The 12,623-nt window shown below is 48.9% G+C and overlaps 2 protein-coding genes across 2 annotated transcripts in view; one reads left to right on the top strand and one right to left on the bottom strand.

The window, feature by feature from the left end:
• The first annotated feature begins 1,928 nt into the window (after positions 1-1,928).
• On the top strand, positions 1,929-7,663 carry st3gal2 (ST3 beta-galactoside alpha-2,3-sialyltransferase 2). Its single transcript, XM_025002867.2, has 7 exons — positions 1,929-2,135; positions 2,732-2,791; positions 2,869-3,002; positions 4,615-4,794; positions 4,870-4,915; positions 5,003-5,122; positions 5,190-7,663. Exons 2-7 carry the CDS (start codon positions 2,732-2,734, stop codon positions 5,361-5,363), a joined length of 714 nt encoding a protein of 237 aa, XP_024858635.1. The 5' UTR covers positions 1,929-2,135; the 3' UTR covers positions 5,364-7,663.
• Positions 7,664-7,718: 55 nt separating this feature from the next.
• Positions 7,719-12,623, bottom strand: part of aars1 (alanyl-tRNA synthetase 1) — a 12,576-nt gene continuing 7,671 nt past the window's right edge. The window contains exons 10-20 of the mRNA XM_017441309.3: positions 12,188-12,312; positions 11,481-11,625; positions 11,225-11,403; positions 10,702-10,815; positions 10,412-10,618; positions 10,039-10,223; positions 9,490-9,598; positions 9,225-9,338; positions 8,941-9,147; positions 8,329-8,442; positions 7,719-8,202 (exon numbers count right to left, since the gene is read on the bottom strand). Coding sequence (XP_017296798.1) covers positions 8,023-8,202; positions 8,329-8,442; positions 8,941-9,147; positions 9,225-9,338; positions 9,490-9,598; positions 10,039-10,223; positions 10,412-10,618; positions 10,702-10,815; positions 11,225-11,403; positions 11,481-11,625; positions 12,188-12,312 — 1,679 coding nt within the window. The 3' untranslated portion in view covers positions 7,719-8,022. The remainder of the gene's footprint in view (positions 8,203-8,328; positions 8,443-8,940; positions 9,148-9,224; positions 9,339-9,489; positions 9,599-10,038; positions 10,224-10,411; positions 10,619-10,701; positions 10,816-11,224; positions 11,404-11,480; positions 11,626-12,187; positions 12,313-12,623) is intronic.

Genomic DNA, 12,623 nt, shown 5'->3' with positions numbered 1-12,623 from the left:
GGAGACAGACAGGAAGTGTTCAGGAGAACCCTGGAGACAGACAGGAAGTGCTCAGGAGACAGACAGGAAGTCCTCAGGAGACAGATAGGAAGTGTTCAGGAGAACCCTGGAGACAGACAGGAAGTGCTCAGGAGACAGGCAGGAAGTGCTCTTCATCCTCTCTGTGTTTCTGTTTGTATGACTTGTAGTTTGAGTTCTGTCTGAAGAACCGGGTCAAACGGACCCCAGGCTTTTTTACCACTCTTTTTATTGAATTTTCAACGACCCCGCCCCAACACCCACTGAAAGACAAACAAGACAAAAAAGGTTCAGATAAAATGAATCATATAAAACTAAAAGACATCCGGTTCCAGATTATTTGAAATGATCCAGCCTTCCCAGCCAGTATCAGAGGGATTCTTTCCAGCTGAAGCAAATAAAGAACCTCTCTAATCCAGCTTGTATGTGGAGGTGGAGCTGCAGGTTCAGCCCCTTTAACAGCAGAGATTAGGAGAAGTAGGCCGAACTCTGAACAAGGCAGGTGAAACATCTGGAGTCATATTATAACCTGAGAAAACAAATAAAGATGAGGAGGTAAAACAAAGAGTTAGAAAAGGAGAGAATCTGAGAACAAACTCGTTTCCTGAATAAGGTTTTAACCCATTCATTACTCCAAATGAGCTGTTAGCTGATTTTTAACGGCTGTTTTATGTTTTTGTTCATGTCAATCATTCGAGCTGCAGCTTTTCCTGAATTTAACTCAACTTAAGTTAATAGAAACAGAAGAGAAAGAAAAGGAATCACACCTGAAAAATAATAAAATAAAACTGAATACTTCTCTGATCGACTTGTTAGTGTCAGAGGACTGAAAACTTTAGCTTCAAATTAAGAACCATGAAGCAGCAGAGCAGGATTTCAAACAGAACCTGAGGTGGAGGAAGGAAAAGGATGAAGACATGAGGAGGAGGAGAAGGAGAGAGAGAATAAACCAGACTCCTGGTTCTGATCCGTCTGATGAGCTCTGCATCCCAGAGGGACCAGAAGGAGAAGGGAAATTTAAAAAAAGGAATTAGACACGAGAGTTCAGAGAGCGTAGAAGAGGAGGAATATCTGCGGGAATGAGCTCCGTGTCGGGAGGATTACAGCTGATGGAGGCGGTGATGTCATACAGCTGGAAGTTCAGAATCAGCTCCTGATCAGGTCAGGAAATCATCTGGATCCTTCAGAAGAGAATTTAGAGTTTTTATTTAACAAAAACTAAACCGACATTCAGAACCTGAGTGAAAACCTGCGTCTGTCCTGAGGTGAGCGAGTTATCGCTCCAGGACCAGGATCCAACAAGACCTTACAGAACCATACCTGTTCGACCCGCTGAGGACATCTTACAGAACCTGCCAGGACCAGGACCAGGACCAGGACCAGGACCAGGATCAGGACCAGGACCAGTGTTCAACGAGACCTGATGAAGTGAACCAACGGAACCTTTCTGGGCGATTAGTGAGTGGATGCAGGTGAGAGGATTAACTGATGGGAAATTAAAAACCAATCAGGTAACAGAAGAACCGTGCCCGGTTCCAGAGCTTTGTAGAACCTCCCTCAGCAGAACTTCATGTTTCTCACACAGTTCTGGATCCATACTGGTTCAGTTCAGTTCACTTTATTTATCTCCAAAGAGTAGCCACACACACACACACACACACACACACACACACACACACAAACAGCCAACACACACACACACACACACACTGTGTTCCTAAAGGTTAATGTTTCATAACAAAAACATAAACAACACTAAAAATAAAGTAAATAAAGTTCTTATGGCAGGTAATGGCAGTAAAAATACACAGGAAGGGGTCATGGGGTCATGGGGTCATGGGTCAGGAGCTGGACAGTCCTGGAGACAAAAGCCGTCCTCCTCCTTCGAGTCCTGCTAAGGGGACAGCAGAGACTGAGTCCTGATGGGAGCCAGAATGTGTGTGTGGGGGGGGTCCTGGAGAATCCTGCCAGCTGATTTGATCACATAAAGCATAAAGGGGGCGGAGCTTGAGCAGTTGAACCAACAGATGAAAGACGAGTTCAGGTGGTCCAGGTGTTCCAGATGTTTCCTGAGCAGAAACATCTGGGTTGGAGGAAACTTCACTGAACTGTAACAGGTAGTACTTCACTTATTCAGTCTGTTTTTGATTGCCCTGTCCTGACCTTTGACCTCTGAGTCTGAGGGTGTTTGTGCGGTCTGACCTTCGGGAAGACTGGCAGCCATCTTGGAGAATGGAGAGAAGTTCCAAACCGAAGCCTTAATCAGATGTTTCATTATGTCTGAGTCTCCTTTTATTTATTGCTGAGAAACACTCTGCAGTCATTAGGAGAGCTTCCAAACCAACTCGACGTTCAGCTCTTCATTAAAGTGCTTTCAGACGGCGGTTTGCAAAAAAACCACATGTTTGTTTGACTCGTGTCCAACAGAACCTTTTCTGCTGTTTGTTGTCATTTTAGTTTTTAGCACGTGGGCAGGGACACAGATCGGCTCAGGCTGAGCAAAGATCTGTCCGATCTGAGCGAATGTTAGGGCCTGAAGCTTTCTTCATTTAAAAACATGTTTAAAAAGCAAACAAAGTAAAAGGTTTTAAAACTTTGAAACTGAAGCAAACTTTAGTTTTAAATCCTTTCCTGAAAGTTTGACTCTTAGTTATTCATTTGTTTTGCTCTTTCCTTCCTGCCTTGAACTGAACTCTCGCCCGTCTTCCTGCAGATGCTGCAGCCGCAGTTTAAACCCCACAACATCCAGCAGGTTCTGCTGCGGCTCTTCCAGGTACTTTCTGGTTTCATCCACGCAGAGTCCAGTTTATTCTCCGCTCTTCATCATTTCTGCTCCTCATCTCGTCTCAGGTGATTCCTGGACGCTCTCCTTACGGCTCCTGGGATCCGGGGCGCTGCCTGCGCTGCGCCGTGGTGGGAAACTCTGGAAACCTGCGAGAAGCCGGATATGGAGCCGCCATCGACGGCCACGACTACATTATGAGGTGAGGAGGAGGAAGGACGGCTCATCATCCTCTGTGTGTGTGTGTGTGAGGGTCCGGAGACACAGGCGTGTCTGAAGCTAAATTTAATCTGTTTAATGCGGCCCTGCTGTCTGCTCTCTGATTGGCTGACAGGGGTCACCTGATCCCTGTGGTCACCACAAAGAGCTTTTTGTCCCGAGAGCTGAAACTTACCCTGTTCATTGTCTCTGACGTGCACACTTGTGCACGGAGGCGCCTCAGCTCAATCTCAGAGTGATGATGAACACTGATCCATGTTGTCTCCGGCAGAGTGTGTGTGTGTGTGTGTGTGTGTGTTTGCATTCAGGACACACACTGATGCTACAACAGCAGCATGAAAACATGAACTCTGTGTTCATTCAGTTAGTTTCATTTAGCAGCTGACACCAACGTCTCGTCTCTGAATAATAAAAGTGTTCAGCTGTTTGTTCTCAGATTTAATGATCGTCTTCCATCTGTAGGTTGATGGGGGGGGGGGTTCTCTGAGCTTCGGCTCGGCTGCAGCAGACCCACGCACCACCAGCTTCGTTTTCTCTGCTACAAACATGGGTTCTGTTCTCTGCAGCTGACTTGGTTCAGAAGAGTCCAGACAGTCTGTGACTCAAAGGTTCTGTGTGGAACTCCAGCTTCATGTCTGCAGACAGTTTCTGACAGGAAGTCACACCAAAGCTTTGGAGACTTTTCAGGAAGTTGTTCGTCCTGAAGGTGGATTCCAGATTTGTGTTGCAGCAAAGCGCTTTGTTTCCATTTTTACTTTCTGCCTTAAAAGCACTTTTATTGTTCTGTGCTTCCAGGTGCCAAGAAAAGATGCTTTCAGGGATAAATTTCCTTCACGCAGCAACAGAGAGAACATGTTCTCTGCAGAAGTTAATCATCGCTGCAGGAGACGCACGTCTATGGTCAGAAGTTTGCTTGTTTCCTAACAAGGTGAACGAGAACTGAGACCTAAAACAGCTGGTAGAACGTTCCAAGTGTTTTAGGAAGTAACCAGTCTTTATTCTGGGAGTGGGGACGAGTGGGGACGGGTGGGGACGGGTGGGGACGGGTGGGGACGGGTGGGGACAGAGCTGAAAACACCCTGGCTGAATTAATCACCACAGAATCCCCCAAACGTGACCGGGTCCAGAAGAAAAGTTCATCCTTTAGAAATCGGATCTGATCTGGTTCTGCTGCTCGTCTGACAGACCAAGACTTCTGAACAGCTGGCTGTGGTCACTCAGTCAGAGTCTGAAAAGCTTCAAATGTGAACAGGTGAACAGGTGAACAGGTGAACAGGTAAACGGGTGAACGGGTGAACAGGTGAACAGGTGAACGGGTAAACGGGTGAACAGGTGAACGGGTGAACAGGTGAACGGGTAAACGGGTGAACGGGTGAACGGGTGAACAGGTGAACAGGTAAACGGGTGAACGGGTGAACGGGTGAACAGGTGAACAGGTGAACAGGTAAACGGGTGAACGGGTGAACAGGTGAACAGGTTTAGTCTCCGTTCTGCAGGAACTGGATCTTCTCTGGAACAGGATGGAGCGCGTTCCGCGGTGGAGCAGATGTTCTCTGCAGATCTCACCGTGTTCGTCTGTCGTTCTCTCTCCTCAGGATAAATCTGGCTCCCACGGTCGGCTACGAGGACGACGCTGGCAGCCGGACCACGCATCACTTCATGTACCCGGAGAGCGCCAAAAACCTGGCACCCAACGTCAGCTTCGTCCTGGTTCCCTTCAAAACTCTGGACCTGGTCTGGATCACCAGCGCTCTGTCCACGGGCCAGATCCGATTGTAAGACACACAGACGTGCACAGACTAACGTGCACGCTCAGAGCAGAGCTGAATTCTGTTGGTTCTGTCTTGCAGCACGTACGCTCCGGTGAAGCAGTTCCTCCGTGTGGACAAAGACAAGGTGATGTCCTCAGAGTTGTTAGCTTTAGTTGATTTAGACTTCCAGGACTTTTACGCAGATCCTTTGATCTGCTCTTCCTCCTTTCAGGTCCAGATCTTCAATCCTGCCTTCTTCAAATACATCCACGACCGTTGGACCAAGCACCACGGGCGGTACCCCTCCACGGGCCTGCTGGTGCTGTTCTTCGCTCTGCACGTCTGTGACGAGGTCAGTCCTTCTGCAGCAGGTGTGTCTCAGGTGTGTCTCAGCCTGACGCTCCGTCTTCCCCCCACAGGTGAACGTGTTCGGCTTCGGGGCCGACAGCCGAGGAAACTGGCACCACTACTGGGAGCAGAACCGCTACTCCGGAGAGTTCAGGAAGACCGGCGTCCATGACGCCGACTACGAAGCCCAGATCATCCAGCAGCTGGCCAAGGCCGGAAAAATCACAGTGTTCCCTGGAAAATGAGGAGCGCCCGGAGCGGAATGGAAGTCTGGGGAGCCAAGCAGAAACAGATTCTTCGATATTTCTGTTTTTATCTGTTTCAAGTTGAATCAGAGCTTTGAGAAGGACAGAACGATCTCATGGTGGTGGAAACTCGGCCTCCATATTCACTTCCATCAGCCGCTGGACCACCGGTTTGATTTCTGATGTAACAGCTGATCGACAGGAAGTGGACCCGCAGGAACTTCACACCAAGCTGCACCTCCAGGACCGTTTCCTGCTTTAGTTCTGGAGGTTTGCAGCTGCAGAACCTGCAGATCCACAGGAGTCGCTGTTTGAACTTCTTGGGTTGACGGGTCAGAACTGCGGGTCATCTGGACCCCCAGCCCCCCCGGGTCTGATCAGAGCCAGCAGCAGAGCCACACAATCAGAACTTCTGATGCAGCTCAGCTTTTAATCGTCATGGCAACCGTCAGCCCTGCTGCCATTTTCATTCCCATCCAGACGTCATGATGATGATGATGATGGAGGCAGGCCTGGTTCTGGAAGGTTCTGACCCGGACAAGACAGGATGGAAGAACAACCGCTGGCCCAGTTCCTGCTCGGCCAATTAAAACTCAGCTCAGCCTGGAGGAGGTGGAGCCACCAGACGCCTTAGACCCAGCCCACTTCGCTTCGGGTTCTGCTGCTGTTCTGGTTTCCCTCGTGTTCCCCAACAGAACCAAACCCAAACCCAAACCACGCAGCCCAAGGTGAAGAAAGAAACGAGCAGCAACTAAAACCCAAAGTTTCACAAAGTAAAGATCAATTCAGAATAAAAACTGGTTTTAAAAGAACCATAAAGGTCCGGCGGGCGATATGCATTCCTTTAAGGAAAACTGATGGAACAAAAACAGCTGTTCTGAAACTGAAACTCTTCTTCTTGTTCTTCTGTGAAATTTGCTTGAACTTGATAAATAATCCTGACGAGATGAGGAGCGAGGAAGATGTTCGGCAGGAAATGAGGAAGATTAATTCAGGAGGAGCAGGTGTGAGGATCCAACTCCGCAGGGTTGATGGGAAACCAGGACGCTTCAAACCAAACAACAGAACATCTGAAGTGATGCGAGTTCAGCCCATCTCAAGACGACACACACACACACACACACAGATGAAGGAGGGGTGTTTCATGGTGGGTTTTCTCTGCTGCAGCACCCCCCCCCAGCTTCTCGTCTGAATGTGAACAGATTGTTTGTTTTCTGTCTCCTGCTTCGGTGCCTTGTCCTGCTGCTGGATGCCTCCTGCCTGCAGCTGCTCCATCAGCAACACACACACCTGCTACCTTTGCTGTATGTTCTCTTGTGGCTCAGAGTCGTGCCTTCTCCGCTGCGACGCTCTCTGCCTTCTGCTCGCTCTTCTTCAGAGGAACTTCAATAAGGGCGACGATGTAAACTCAGTCCTGATCGGGTCCACAGTTCTGATCCAGACTCTCCTGACTGACAGCAGCTTTTCAGAACTGGGAACCAAACCATGAGAGACCTGAGAGATCCAGCAGCAGAACCAGGACCACACCGTCTCTCTGTGACTGAAGGTCTGTCCTGTCCACAGCTTTAGGAGCTTCTGCTGTCTGAATGAGGTCAGAGGTCAAAACATTCCTCTTTGGAGAACTGCTGATCCAGAACCACAGGTCGTCTGGATCATTGGATGAAGACCTGAGGACCAGATCAGGACCTTTTATGACGATCCAAAGTGAGACTGAGGTGGTTTCATGAGTCTTTGCTCAGTAAGAACCAGAGCAGATTCAGGAGCATCAGAGGAGCGACGTCTGGAGTCAAAGGTCAAATCTTCAGGACCTGAAGACCAGAACACAGACCGGACCCTTCAGACCCCCCCTCGGCGCTCGGATCAGTGTTTTATCTTCAGACCTTTCATCGCTGACATCATCAAACCAGAGGAAACGTTTTAGGAAATTTAGATTCTTTATGTCCGAGTTAAAGAACAAATTGATTATTCTGCAGAAAAGTCTGATCGGAATCGTTCTGACATTTAACAGCCAAACAGTCTGAGTTTCTGTATTTCTGCCTTTAAAAGAATAAAAGCAGGAGTTAGAGGCAGTTTGTAGGACAGTTGTCTTGTATTTGTGGTTAAACAGAAACATGAGGAGACTCATCAGGTAGTTTCAGGACAAGTCTACCTTTAACGTCTGGTTTCGGGGGAGGCAGCAGGTGTACCATCTGTATCATACGTGACTCTTTGTTTTACGCTGTTGTACAAATAAAAGCTTCACGAAACTCGCCTGAAGCCTGAAGTTGTTTCTGAGCGGAGAAATAAAAGCTGCAGATAATCCGGGCTGGGTTACAGATACTCGGGTTTGTTTCTCTCAGACAGAAACGACTCGTGTGACATGAATCAGGCAGATTTATTCTTCTGTAACATGGAGACAGACCGGTCACAGATCAGGATCCTTTTACAGTTTACCAATGATTAATGAAAACACAGTTAATCCATCAGGCAGGAAGGAAATGCAGAATCAGGCAGAACTCTCAGGGCTGAGAACAGGACTGAGGAAGAGGAGGAGCCAGCTTCTTCTGAACATGCAGTGAAGTATTTAACACACACCCTCTCCTTCCAGGTAAAAGTGCTTTTAATTCAAGCTTTCTGCCTGACCTACAGGAAGAAGAAGAGCCGATTTCTTTCCCTCTCCTCAGTTTTCTCCCAGCTTGAGCCGAGCAAACTCGTTGGCCACCTGTAGCGCCTCCTGCAGGCGCTCGGTGTTCCTGCCGGTGGCCTGGGCCGACATGTCCTTACCGCCTCCTTTCCCGTCCAGCAGAGGACACAGCTCCTGGACCCACTCGCTGGCCTTCAGACCGCGCTTCGCCACTTCCTGCGGAGAAGAAGAAGAGGATGTAGCCTTCATCTCGTGAGGTTTCCCTTCTGGAATCCTTCAATCCTGATCTACAGAAGCATTCAGGCAACAAAATGAGGACAGGGGGAGGAGTCTGGGACTCACCTGTGGGACCTGGCACAGGCAGGTGATCTTTCCGGCCTCGGGGTCGACGGTGAACAGCATGGTGGCGGTCTGAGGAGACTGAGACTTCAGCAGCTTCAGGGACTCGTTCAGAGCCTGAGAGACAAACAGGAAACATTCAGGACGACGAATGTCTCGAGGACACTTCAGAGCCGATCTGTCCCAGGAGTTCAGACATGAACAAAGTTAACATTCAACACCATGAAATCTGTCCATAGAGTTTATATATCAGTTCGTTCTTTCACCTAACATCCCATCAGCCGCAGCTTGAAGGGCTGCATGCAGGTACGCTGCTCATCATCATCATCCTCGGAACAAAAAACCCAAAAGAACCCACATTTTACAGGACAGCCTGAAACACACCTTTTACAGGAAATAATGGTTTAGTTTCATCGTTCTGCCCACAAACAAGAAGAAAGCTGCAGGTTTTCCACTGCTTAAAGGAAGAATAGGATTAGAAATGATGAATGCTGATTTTCCTCCCATGTTGGTGAACAGAACTGATTTTAGAAAAGCTTTGGCTGCTTGGCAGTTCAAACCACAGACCTGAAGGGAGGTTCAGAGATAACACAGGTAAGATTTGGAGACTCTGACCTTTGCTGAGGCTCCCGTCTCCATCTCCATGATGAGCAGCGGCTGGTTGGGGTTGTTCTCGATCACCTCCTTCGTCTTTTCCAGAACTCTCTTCTGAATGTCGGCCTTGTAGCTGCGGTCCAGATCGTCCATGGTCTTCTTCAGACCCTTCAGGGTGTCCCTCATCTCGTCCTTCTGCCACTGAGAGATGACGGCGGCGCCCAGCTCCTGCAGAGAACAGAAACCCGTTCAGACCTGGGCTCAGAGCCAATCCGATCTTCCTGCAGCTCTGAAAGGCTGTTTACCTCCGTCAGGTCTGCGATTTCTTTCTGCAGGTCTTTGTTTGGGGCGGTCTGCTGCTTCACCTTGTCTCCCAGAGCGGACAGGGACTGAAGCACGGCGTCGGCTTTCCTCTGGGCCTGCAGTCCAAACAGATGAGGAGGAAATCCTTTAAACGAGGGAGGGAGAGTGGTGCAACGAGCAACTTCGTCTCCAGGGTCTTTCAGCTTCCAATCAGAGAACATTTTCACTTCTTTTATTAACTGAATCTGCGAGGACTCGTTTTCTGACCTTCTGGGCTTCTGTTCCCGTCACGGCCACGATGCGGCGGATGCCCTTGGCGATGGCCTCCTCTGAGACGATGACAAACGGCGCGGCGTGCCCCGAGTTCTGCAGATGGCTGCAGATAACAGAAACAGCAGCGTTTTACACGACAGGAGGGAGATAAAACCAGCGGCTTCAAGGTTTAAACTAACCTGCAGCGTTCACTAAAACACAAACATCATGTCTTTAATAGTTATTGAATCAGCTGAGAAAACATGTTTATAAACTTGGTTCTGTGAAGCAGATCTGAGTTCATTCAGGTCAGCTGCTGAACACAAAAACACTTCATCGTTAAAATCCCATCAGCTATAATCATTCTGGAGTCACTTTTCAACAAGAATCATTTCAACTTTTACTGAAACCTGAACGTTTAACTTGAACTCAGCCATAAAAAGCCTGAGAACAGCAGAAATAAGAACTCAAACCTCAGAAACATCATCGATAAAAAGACAAAAACCCAACAGAGCAACTGTTCCTCCTGTTGTCTGGTCAGAAACGGCTCAGCATCGTACTCACGTCCCACCACAAAACTCGATGGAGGTCAGGGACCCTGAAGGACTGTTGGGGTCTTGGAGCAGCTCCTGGACGGGGATCCCGATGGAAACGACTCGGACCGGGTCGGGGTAGGTCTCATCGAACACGGCACGCAGACCCTGGATGGCCTTGGCCTCGGCTAGAGGAGCGTCCATGGCGTACACTGGCTGGAAGGTTGAAATCATGAACAACAACAAGTCCTGATTAAAATGTTCCTGTCCTGCTGAAAGTCCTGATCCAGTCCTCATTTCTTTTACTTCCAACGACAGATTTCCTTTTAAATATTTAAGAATAAAAACTGAAACCTCTGAGAAATCTGAGTAAATTTTCCACCGTCTGGCGGTTCCTTCCTGACCTTTGCGTCTCTGATGAGGGCGCAGGCGATCTCCTCAGTCCGACGGATCTCGCCCGTGCTCAGAGCGCCTTTGGCAGTAAAGTCAAAGCGCAGACGATCCGGGGCAACCAGGGACCCTCTCTGATCCGCCTCTCCCAGCACTCCCCGCAGGGCGAAGTTCAGGATGTGCGTGGCCGTGTGGTTGCTCATGATGGGCCGCCGGCGGGCCTGCCACAAGGTCAGGGTTTCACTTTTAGCACTTAGAGCTAACACAGACGTAAAAGTGTCTCCGAGCCATCGTTATGTCTCACCTCGTCTAAGTGCAGAGTGACTCGGTCTCCGACCTTCAGCGTTCCATAAACGGTGCCAATATGGAGGATGTAGCCGCCACGAACCTGCGTGTTCTTCACCGTGAACTCCATCCTCTGAGGAAAAAAAACCTGCGATCAGCTTCGTTTGGTTAAACCAGCAGGACTGAGCAGCTTCTGCAGAAACTAAATTTGTTCCAATCAAACTGCGTCTGAACTTTGTGATTATTTAACGATCCAATCAGTCAGGTCACTCAGGTCAGTCAGGGTTAGGGAGCTGTGACTCTTTCTTTCTGTACCTCCTACACAGTTTTATACATTTAATCTTATTTAAAAGAAAATCCCTACAGGAATACATTGAGATCGGTTCAGTTTCAGTGAACTGCCTGCTTTACAACACTTTTAGCTGCTGTCCTGCTACATTTAGCTAGCCTTTAGCTGCTTTTATCTTTCAGCTCCTGCCTGTGCACAGAAAGGCTGGAAGTGTTCACTGAATTTCTCTGAATCTGCGTCCTGTTGTCCTCACGTCCTCCGTGTTGTCGTCCTGTCGCAGCATGTAGCCCTCGTCAAACGTCTGCCCTCCCTGCTCCGCGTAGAAGGACGTCTGGTCGAGCAGCACACCGCACTCCTGACCCGTGGTCACCTCGTCGCAGAAGGCGCGGTCGCGGCGCAGAGCCAGGACCGCAGCCGAGGCCTGCTGGAACTCTGGACACCGAGAAGATGAACGTGTAAACGTCTCTGCAGGAAACGGGAGCTGATCTGGGATCATCAGAGGCACCGACCGTAGTTTCCGTTCTGGTCCGAGGCGTATCTGTATTTGGGAGAGTCGTCTGTGGCGGGAATCTGCTTGTTCCTCAGCTCCTCGATGGCGTAGATGTCCAGCATGATGTGGTCCTCGCCTCCTGCACCTTTACCCTGAGACTTCAACTGAAACACCAACAGAAAGAGTCCGTTAGGACAGAGACGTCAGCTCTGGGATGATTTTCATGCAAACAGCAACAACAACCTGCAGGAAAAATCCACAAACCAACAGGTTTGAACAGATTCTCTGTTTGGATGATAATAATTAAACCATTTTTAGTTTTCACCTAAAACTATTCATTTCTGCTCATTTATCACTTTATAATAAAGTATCTGTGATTTATGAATGCAGATTAAAACTGGAGGATAATTGATGTTAAAGTTCAGCTGCTGACTTCTGAGCCCCTCAGGGATCTTAAAGTTGAATATTTCTGTTATTATCTGTTGCTTGATGTGAACAGAAACATCAGCAGAGCTGCATCAAACCAAACTCTCCACTAAGAATCACAAAGAATCATTTAAAAGTCTCAGAAGAAGGTTGTTGTCTCCTCTGAGACGCAGCATCATGACGTAAAAACCAGCTGAGGCTGCACTTTCAGAGGAAACACCTGGGATGACCTCCTGATCCTCACCTACGGAGCAACGCTGCAGAACGCCGACCATGAAAAATGACTCCCGGGAGTCTCACCTGCGCAGCTCTCTTCTCCTCCTCGAAGGCAGCCAGGTCCACCTCCATCCCCTTCTCCTCAGCGATCAGCGAGGTCAGGTCCAGAGGGAAACCGTAGGTGTCGTACAGCAGCCAGGCCGTGTCGCCTGGAAAACACAAGAGCTGCTCAGAAACGGGCTCAGCCGGAAACATCGGAACGCCGAGGCTCCGAGTCCAGATCGGATTTAATCCAACAGAAGGGATTAGGACCCAAATCCTGCAGGAAGTTCATGAGATGGTGTGAACATCAGCAACTTTAAGAGTTTTAAAACAAATAAAGATCTGAATCATCTGGATGGATGGATGGACGGACGGACGGACGGATGGATGAACAGATGGATAGATGGATGATGGATGGTTGGTTGGATGAACGGATGGATGGATGGATGGATGGATGGACGGATGGATGGATGGATGG

This window comes from Kryptolebias marmoratus, linkage group LG11 (genome assembly GCF_001649575.2).
Source record: "Kryptolebias marmoratus isolate JLee-2015 linkage group LG11, ASM164957v2, whole genome shotgun sequence".
Taxonomy (NCBI): Eukaryota; Metazoa; Chordata; class Actinopteri; order Cyprinodontiformes; family Rivulidae; genus Kryptolebias; species Kryptolebias marmoratus.
Note: the sequence above shows the minus strand (reverse complement) of the source record. Positions and strands in the feature narration are given on the sequence as shown.